The sequence below is a fragment of the Montipora capricornis genome, chromosome 1 (assembly GCF_036669925.1).
Source record: "Montipora capricornis isolate CH-2021 chromosome 1, ASM3666992v2, whole genome shotgun sequence".
Classification (NCBI taxonomy): Eukaryota; Metazoa; Cnidaria; class Anthozoa; order Scleractinia; family Acroporidae; genus Montipora; species Montipora capricornis.
The window spans coordinates 42,655,245-42,665,376 of record NC_090883.1 but is presented as its reverse complement, the minus strand read 5'-3'; the positions used below and the strand labels follow the sequence as shown (position 1 = coordinate 42,665,376).

General features: G+C 35.9%; 1 protein-coding gene across 2 annotated transcripts in view; it reads left to right on the top strand.

The window, feature by feature from the left end:
• The window catches only part of LOC138044962 (multiple myeloma tumor-associated protein 2 homolog), an 11,831-nt gene extending 1,699 nt beyond the window's left edge, over nucleotides 1-10,132 (top strand). The window contains exons 2-8 of one of the 2 annotated variants that reach the window (XM_068891334.1): nucleotides 52-106; nucleotides 1,450-1,495; nucleotides 1,624-1,673; nucleotides 3,626-3,671; nucleotides 3,810-3,918; nucleotides 7,552-7,664; nucleotides 9,256-10,132. In XM_068891334.1, coding sequence (XP_068747435.1) covers nucleotides 52-106; nucleotides 1,450-1,495; nucleotides 1,624-1,673; nucleotides 3,626-3,671; nucleotides 3,810-3,918; nucleotides 7,552-7,664; nucleotides 9,256-9,714 — 878 coding nt within the window. In that variant the 3' untranslated portion in view covers nucleotides 9,715-10,132. The remainder of the gene's footprint in view (nucleotides 1-51; nucleotides 107-1,449; nucleotides 1,496-1,623; nucleotides 1,674-3,625; nucleotides 3,672-3,809; nucleotides 3,919-7,551; nucleotides 7,665-9,255) is intronic. The other variant, XM_068891339.1, reaches the window with a different exon arrangement.

Genomic DNA, 10,132 nt, shown 5'->3' with positions numbered 1-10,132 from the left:
AAAAACAAAAACTTGGCCTATATCCAGCCATCTTGACTTTGTTTTTAACAGGTCACTCAGTCAAGGCCCCTGTGGGACGATGGCAGAAAGGAAAAGATCTACATTGGTCAGTGTTTTAGCTGTATAAACCATGTTCATAAATGGCGGCCAAGAAATTAGTGTTTTGTCTTTATGTAAATAATCCTCACTAGCCTCGTTAGCACGGACAAAATTCAAAAGAACTTTTGCTCCAAATTGAGGTTATGAGGATTACTAGCACAATGACAAAAGAATAATATATATTGGCCTCCATTTATGAAATCAATAAATTTATGGTCTATAACAAAACTACTGTAACAGTACACTGAATATTTTTCTTAGAAATGAGTTTTGTGATGTGTGTTCAACAGCTCGTTTTTTCTGAACCCATTAAACCCCTAAACAACCCCCAAATGACAAGCAAAATCGTTTGGCATTAGACTGAGTAAAGTCAATTAATTCTCACTCCGCAGGAGTCAAATGGGTTAAGTTTCTATTAGTTAAAGCATTAGAGATATTACTTTGTTCAAAGAACAAACAGCTTTTCCATTCCTTAACCATTTTGCCAAATGTTTAGCGTGATTGAAGTGTTTTAATGTTAAGGGGTTTTCCTATTGTTTTATATGTGAGCTGCTGTTTTTAATTCCCAACTCTGTTAACTTTGCGATGCTTAACAGTCCAGGGTGCAGGGAATTAGTGTGCAGTGGTGAGAGTACTGGCCTCCCACCAATGTGACCTGGGTTTGATTCCCAGACTCAGCGTCATATGTGGGTTGAGTTTGTTGGTTCTCTACTCTGCACCGAGAGGTTTTCTCTGGGTACTCCGGTTTCCCCTCTCCTCAAAACCAGCATTTGACTTGATTTGTGTTAATTATTGTTAATTTCTCAGTTTACAGAGTCCCCAATTAGTGCTCCAGCGCTAGAACGACCAGACACTTAAATAAAGTTCCTTTCCTTTCCTTTTTTTCTACATCTACTCAAAAATTACATGTATGTCACCTTCAACCCATTCACTCCTAGGAGTGAGACCTACTAGATTTTACTCTGTCTAATGTCAAATGATTTTACTGTTCAGTTGGGGAGGGGGGTGGTTGGGGGGAAGTTTAGGCTTAAATGGGTTACACAGACAAAATTCACATGATGGTATTCACTAAAATTGTAATCCACCTAGTATTTGTTAGCTCCGATTTCAACTTACTCCAACTCCCCTGCAGGTAACACTCACCTGCTTGCTTTTGATAATTATATTTAATACAAATTTCATCATCATCAATCCAATTTTGATCCGGGTTTATCCCCGTAAACAGGGGTGGCCGGATTTACCCCACTTTGTCAGCAATCTTTCTAACTCCCACTCTCCATCTTGCTCGATTCATGGCGTCCTTTTTCTCCAAACCAAATTTATTTTTAATTATTACTTTTCCTGCTTTAGGTATACCAAAAGTGGAAAGGGGGACTCCGCAATGACTAAACAACAGGTATTAACTTTTGTGGCCAAACAATGCTGCAGCCGTTTTTTTCTTTTTTTTCTTTTCATTTTTTTTTGTGGTGTTTCCAATTTCCTAAGGTAAAGATAACATGTATTTTCATGTAACGTTTTTGGTAGGAAAAGGATGCCATAAAGAGAATGGAAGCTGAAGCCCTGGCATTAGCACTGTAAGATTTAATCATCTAATCGATAAATTATTGTTCCATAATTTTCTTTTTTTTGTTATTTTAATACTGTTTATTTGTTTTCATATTAATTACATCTACTGTACAGAGAACCTTACATGAATCCACAAAAGTCTCATTAATGCATTCTATACTTATGACACACACACACACATACACCGCTTTCCTAAGCCTTAAGAGCATCTTATTAGACTAAGAACAATACACAAGGTACAAGAATATCAGACTGATAGTACATGATATTGTTTTGGTACCATATATCATTAAATTTTATAGTGCTATGGTAGATGTCTTAGAAAAATAGCCCCCTGAGAAGACATGTGGTTTCTAGCAAAAATACTACTAAATCCAGAAAGATTGAAGAAAATAAAAGGGCATTGAGAAACATTGACTTTGAGGCTAACAAGTCAAGTTGATCATTTTCAAGTTCCCTTACAACTTCTTTTTCACTACAAGTTTTGGCTGCATAACTAAATCGCAAAATCAAAAGAGACATCAAATTCAGCGGGCTCTGTAATCAAGTTACCTTGCTTGTTTACTCGCAAAAAAGGGATACATCTGTGTCAAAATCATGTCAAGACACCGGGTTTTTGTATTTGTTAGTTTGTTTTTTTTCTTTCAAGTGTTATAAAGTTTGACAAAAAATGTGCGAATTCAACACAAATATTACAATCGCCCAGCTCTTGAGGTTGACCATTGTTTCTGCAAAGTCAGAAATTTACTCTCCTAGACGAGTTTATTTATCACCGGCTAATTCCATTGTTTTGGAAGTAGCAGCTTCTTTATTATTCAGCAGCGTCACAAATTCTTTCCGATTTTGGGGCTCATTTTGTTGAAACTCAAGCACACTTCCAACAGACCTGTATATTTTCGTTATTTATGCACACACTGCAGACCGAACACTCTTACAACCCGGTGACATAGTGCACTCACTGGTAGTGTACTACCACAAAATTAAAGGATAAAGAAGAGATATCCAATATGAATAAAAATGCCAATAATTTGTACAAAATAGCCTTTCAGTTTATTGAGATCGGGTCTAATTTATACAAGTCGATGAATTTAAAGAGGGTAATGACACTGCTTAATAAATATTAAAATTATTATAATTCAATATCTGCGGATGTAAAAAATAAGGGTGTTTTGCCCACCAGAACTGAAACTACTTTGCCAGTTTCGCAGAGTATAAATGTCAAAGATAATATCTTTTGCCAGATTAAACTTGCCTCAGTGAGATATCTTGGTGCCGAGACTTTAACACAATTATTAATGTCTCTCTCTCTTACAGTATCTCAATTTCTTGACTTTTGATTGTTTGTTGGTTTTTTTTCTATTTCTTGAGTGGCAGTTGTGTTGTGAGAAAAACCAAGACTAATAAACAATAAAGAGAAATAGCCCACTTTCGATATATTAACAGCGCGTTCGATTGACCATAAATTATTCCGGAATAGGAATACATGGAATAGAAGTTAGAAATCCTTCGTTTTTGCGGGGATTCACATTAATATTGTCAAACATCTGCTAAAATGCTATTTTAAACATAGCTTTATTCTTCTTGTTGCTGCAAAATGCCATACATAGTGTTTTAAATCATCACTCCACATATTCTTATTCCGGAATAGGGTGAATCGAACGCACCCTAAAATTCAGTACTAAACAAAAAGCATCATCTTGAGGCTCTTGGGAATAAATATAAGGATTTGTATGAGTTTTACTTTATTCCCCAGAGCCTCTAGATGCTACTTTTTGTTTAGGCTGGAATTTTAATATATCGAAAGTGGGCTATTGTTGCTGTAGCACAACACGTTGGTTTAACACACAGGAGTCACGAACCTGGCACGAGTGTACAGGTTTTAGTAACCTAGAAATACTCTTTACATTTTTATCAATTTGATCCTGCTTATCTTGATTGAAGTGTTTATTTTTTTTTGCAGAGGAAAGGGAAATGCTAAGAAGCAGCCAGGTGGAGTTACGAAACAGGTCATTATTCAGACATTTTGCCCTTCAGTTTCAAGATAATTTTACTATTAAAAGGATAGTGAGGTTTTCTTATTCCTTGGGTTTATTTTTTAGCTGTTCAAAATGACATCAATTTCTTTTCTTTGGTTCAAATTACAGGAATTAGCAGAAGTTTGCCGTAAAGGCCAAATGGAACGTGACTCAATGGATATTGAAAGGGTGGAAGGCATGGGTTTTTCAAGGTATATGTTTTTTTTTGCATTAGGTTGTGGGACAACTGAGGTGCAAAGGGAAGTAAGTGTACATGCCATTATAAATGGATAAAGAAGTTTAGTTTCATGAAGAAACCATAGTGCTGCATCAGTGGGGAAGTAAAACAGCAATGGGTTTAACAACTGGGTTGATATGGCTTCTCCTCAAGTTTGTAAAAATGTGATACAGATTTGCTGCTCCTATTGTATATACTAGTTTACCTAAATGGTAGAAATGCCGCGTAGGGGAAGCTTAATGGAGATGTTCAATTATATGAGGAGCCCATGACTATATTTAACAACTGTTTGCAAGTTTCAAGTTCTGTGATCTCTTTTGTGTTGAAAATACATCATTTTGAATTTCCAATTTGTCATCTTGCATTACATCATGATACAAAGCTATTTGGTTGGAAAAAATAAACAAAGTTTATCCCTATGAATTTCAGTGTTTTAAGGCTTTCAAGTACGTTAGTAGATGTATTCATACACATGTATTTTACTAAGCACATGAGCGAACAGAGAGCGCTTTCTTTGTAGTGAATTCCAAATGTTTTCATGGTCATTACCGGCCGCCATATTGGTGGCCACGTGGTGTCTCCAACTCTATAAAGCAACCTTGTTCCCAGGGTCTCAGCGACAATGGAGACCCTGGAAAGGAGGTTGCCTATAAAGTTGCGTGATTTCAATGCTTTGACAAATAACTCAGAAACGATGTATAGCACACACCTGAGAATTTCAGAGGTAGCTAAAACATTTTGTTTACTGCAACATTCCAAGTTCTTGGACTTTTTCATTGAACGATTTGGTTGCGTGACAGTGAAACTATCTATAGTTTGAGGATACGAGAGGTGAAATGAAAAACAGAGCAGGGTCAAATCTTCTGTGTAATTACATCATATTGCGCATCACCACAATTCCTTACGCCTTTGACCACAATCCCTTGCGTTTCAAATAAAAATGGAACTTATCCCGATTAGAGAGCTGCCTTGTTTGTTCACTTCAGGATCACTCACTGGGGCAGCAATTACATAATGCTCTGTATATGTAAGGCCTCTGGAAATTATGTAATATTTGTTCATCTTGTTTAATTGTTGCAACCAAAATAATCACTGAACTGCACATAACCATTAGTGGATCAGGTTTTCTGAACCGATTTTGTTAAACCCTTTGACGCCTTTACTCTATCTAATGCCAGACAATTTTAAGCGTCGACTGGTGGCATCCGGAGGGGTCAGTGAGTTAACCAGTCCCCTCCATAAGATGGCACTAAAACCAAATTCGCTCTACGATAATAATAATGATTGAATATTGCTTTGATGAACCAAACAATGTTTTTGAAGTTCACATTTAATCAAGACATGTTTCAGATGAAACATCATCCATGGCCATGCATATCCTTTGGGAGCAGGCAACTTTAAATTCCCAAGTCAAACATCTTAATTTATCCCTTTCATACTAATTAGTCTCTTTTCTTAGCTTTAATAGTTTGGTTTTTTTTCCTGTTCTCGCCTTAATCTTTAATTACAGTATTCATGTTATATCTCACTTTGTTACACTACTTATTGCACAACTTCACTTTACATGTATTCCTCTTTGTACAACTGACGATGGATGATGTTTCATCCGAAACATGTCTTGATTAAATGTGAAGTTCAAAAACATCGTTTGGTTCATTAAAGCGATATCTTACTTTGTGCTGCTACGAAGCCTTAATAATGATGATGATAATAATAATAATAATAATAATAATAATGTATTATTATTATTATTTAATTAATTTATTTATTTATTGTACCTATTACCGGTACTCACCAATTTGGACCCACTACTATAAGGTATAGCCCTGGCCCCAGTTGTTCGAAGCTTGGATAGCGCTATCCACTGGATAAATCACCATCCACTGGATAACTCAATTGGTTTTGCTAGTGTTTATCCGCTGGATAGTGATTTATCTTCTGGTAGCGCTATCCACCCTTCGAACAAATGGGGCCTGGTTTTCAGGTCAGTAATAATATAAAATTTGTGAGAAACAGAAGGGCTATAAATTGAAATGTGAATATATAATCAAGGGTTGGCTCTTTTCATTTGACTTATTTCTGGAGGTGTAATTTTAGAATATACAAAATTTCATACATTTGAACTTCAGATTGGGCAGGAAATGAAAGTTAATATTAATAGAAAGACCATCGCAGTTAGATAAACAATGCAAGCAGTTGGACCAAAAAAATTTCAGGCTTAAAAGTTGACTGTGCGATGCCATTATGAATAATACTATTGACTATACAGCTAAGTATTTACCGAAACACACGCAGATAAGCCGCACCCTGAATTTAGCAGCTCAAATTTTTAAAAGGTTTTTGGAAGAAATCAAAAGTCGAGTCTTCAGAAGTCTTCTTCATCCACTGTTCCTTGAACGTAAACTCACTATTAACATTGAAACGGAAACAACTTCAAAGTCTTCAAATATAATGAACATCTTTTCTACCAACTTTGACATACAATTGATCTTTTTATTGTATTTGTTGGCAGGAATTTCTTTACTCAACACAGTTTTTCCATAATTTTTGCATTACAACAAGAACGGGAGTGGAACATTCATAGCTTAGTAACCTGGCATTAGATTGGGCGCGATAAGCTGCACCCCTGAGTGCTAGCGACAATTTTTGGAAAAAAGGGTGTGGCTTATCTGCTGGTGTTTACAGTAACTGCTTGACAGGTGATGGGTATATTCCTTTCTAGGTTCCCCCCCACCTCCCCCCCCCTCCCTTTCTCATGCTTGAATGTTCCTGCAACCCTGGGTATTTTCATGCTTTCTTCCAATCACTTACTTGCCTTTCTTATCTAACTGGTAATAATGACCCTTTTAACTTTCATTAACTTTTATTTCTGATGCTAAATTAAAATGTGCAATGCAGTTAATATAACCCATAATTATTTTTTTCTTTTTTCTTTTATTTTGCCACACACAATGAATTACAAGCAGAATAAAAACGATAATAAATAGGTTAATTAGCATTGAATTTAAAAATTGTACATTTCTTGGGAGGAGTGACGATGGCGGGGAAATCTCCAAGAAGCCGAGCTTATGAGGAATAGAGATTTCCCCCCATGGGCAATTTAAATACTAGGCAGCATTTTAAGATTAAAAGATCATTAATTAAGATTATTAATTAATTAAGATTATTAATTAAGTTTCTTAATTATTATTGTTATTGTTGACGACTATGTACTTGTAACTGTGTGATGTGTCTCTAGTCTAATGCTCACAGATAACCTTGCTAACCTGTCTCCAGAACGTCAGAGGTTATAATAATGGTAATTATTATTACCTCATTCCACTAGATCCTGAAGGGTTCCAAACCAGCTCAAGTTTGATTTTTCTTTGTCTAATATTATTCTATTATCACAATATTATTATGAAAGAAAGGAAAAATCAAAATTGAACCAGTTTGAAGAATTTTCGAACCAAACATGAAATTCAACCATAATATATGTACTTGCTGAATAAAAGTTTCAGTCCATTGTCATATTCTTATTATTCTTAATCAATGATCAGATTGAACTGTCGAAGTATGTTGTAAACCTTTAATTTTTGCTTTCAATTTACACCACTACAAAATCATATTACTGATATGTAAAAATGAATACAGTTTTTTCATTTATGAAAATTGATATAATTATTGCCAACAGCTCAAGGGCACGACTGATGGATGTGTCCTCAGTGCCTGTGAAAGAGACATTAGGTGCCACTGGAGTACAGGAGGTAGTAATACTGAGAACTTTGAATTTTGATTATTGTTGCTGTTATTTAAGAATAATAATAATAATAATAATAATAATAATAATAATAATAATGATAGTAATGATATTATTAAATATTGTTATTATCATTATTATCATTATTTTATCGCTGTTTGTCGTTTGCCCTTGTCACACGTCGGCCATATTGTCCCGGGAGACCAAAAGAGCTTTGTTTTACCACGCCAAGCCTCGCAGTGGAAACCATGGGGGTGAGGCTTGGCGTGGTAAAACAAAGCTTTTTTGGTCTCCTGGGACAATATGGCCGCCGTGTTACAAGGGCGAATGACCACTTACAGGTGGTAGTTAAGGCTGGTTATTTCAGAAACTTTTACTGCACTGTAACCAGCAGTAACAACGGCATGTCCATGCCTAATGCACGAACAAGGAAAAATATGATTGTTTCAAATGTGTTTATAAGGGTCAAATGGCCACTTCGAAAAGAAGGAGGCAGCGTGGTCGAGTGGTGAGGGCGTTGGGTTTGCATGCGGCTGCTTCGGGTTCAAATCCCGTTCTAACCTCTGGTTAGGATTTGTTTCCGGTTGTCCCGGATTCAACTCTACCACGCTTTGTAAATAGCCAACTGGTTGCCTCCTGCCAGTTGGGGTTCTTAATAATGTTTCTGTTAACTTTGAATTGTTTCTTTCACATTGTTAAAAGTGGGGTGCCTGTAAACTAGCTTGATAGCTAAGTGCACTTCCACTGTAAACAAAGCATTTACATTTACAGTGGCTGACATTTCGAGAATTATCCCTTTGTCATCTGGAGCGAAAAGCCACCCAGCATTCATTAACCCATTTGTCCCTGAAGCAATCCCAAGTAAAATCATTCTGTAAGTGTCATTCTCAGGAGAGAATGGGTTATAGAACAAGTCAAAATGCAATTAACAATTATTTCAAGCAAGGTTGAGCATAATATCATGATTTGTCAGTGGCGAGCAGATCAATAATTTGCCAATGTCGAAGACTGAGGCAAATAATAATTGATCAGCGAGACACTGACAATCATAAGATTTTGTGATGCCCGAGTTCATTATTGTTTTATCATTTGATCACCGAGTTTGTCTTTTATTTTGTTTTCGGGAATCGGTAAGCACACGCTGCCTTGCAGGAATAGATTAATGGCAGAAATCAATTGGTTTTCTTCTCCACATTATTTTATTTGTAGACTTCAAATTTACTTACAGTCAAACATTCAATAGCAAAATGTAGGCATCAACAAAGGACTTGAAAAGGGAACCGATCTGCCATTTTTACACAAGAGCGTGGCTTCAATTACGCATTCATGAGCAGAATATTATTTGCAGCAAAACACTCATTTGTAAGGCAGTTATTTGCAGGTCACGTGATGGGCTCTTGGGCAAAGAAAAGGAAGGGAAAATACATTGTATGATAATAGGTATAATAATTCTTATCCAAGTAAAAGGCAGATTCAGCATGCATTATTGGCTTTTGATAAAAAAATTAGGCTTATTTAATTTTGTCTTAAACTTTGCAAGGAAATTAGATTCAGTGAAGTTTGTTTGAGGCTGACTAGTAATGTCTTTTTATCCAAAGGTTAGTCAAACTCCAGATGTTTATGGGAGAACCAGTGAGACAACTGATAATATTTGCCCAGGTCAGGCACAAACGGCCACAGTTTCTTACAGCAAGAAAGCAAAGAAGAAAAAAGGAAAAAGAGAAAAGAAGTCAAAGAAGGAAAAGAAGCATAAGAGAAAACACGTTGATGAGGACACATCTGTAAAGGAGGACAAACAAAGGAGAAAGAGACATTACAGTGAAAGTGAAAAAAGGACAATAAAAAATAATCATAGTAGCCACCAAAAGGATTCTAAACGGAGAAAAAGTGATGCTGAATCCGACAGTGACTTATCAGATGGGAAAGACCGTAATTCTCGTCATTCCAAACATCCCAGTTCATCTGACGAAGAGAGCTTTAGAAGAACAAGAGAGAAAAGGAGAAGCATAACTGATGATAAACCGAAGCAAAGGAGACAGAGACATGACACTGAATAAAATTAATAAGTAAACTTTTATTGTTGAACTGGATTTGTTTAATAGAAACAGCATCAAATTTTTTTTCTACCTTTTGACATCTCCAGTTGTCTTTAGTTCTCGCTATCTTCAGGAAATTCAGGACAAAATGTTGACTGAGGAAAGCTTGTGGTGTCAGTTAGTGATGATAGCAATGGACAAAAAAAGATTTTATTATTTTAAGTCGTCAATTCTTTTAAACAAAAAATCCAGGCTTGTTCTTTGTATACTACATTGCCATTTTAGAGGGAACAAAAACCTAGTCTGTGTACAGCAGCCCGCTGTACACAGGCTAACAAAAACCCTAATATTATTACCATTGTACTCTACCATTATTACTTTCAATGTCTTTTGTACACATTTGAAAAATAATTTTGAATAAATATGCTGTAAATTTTAA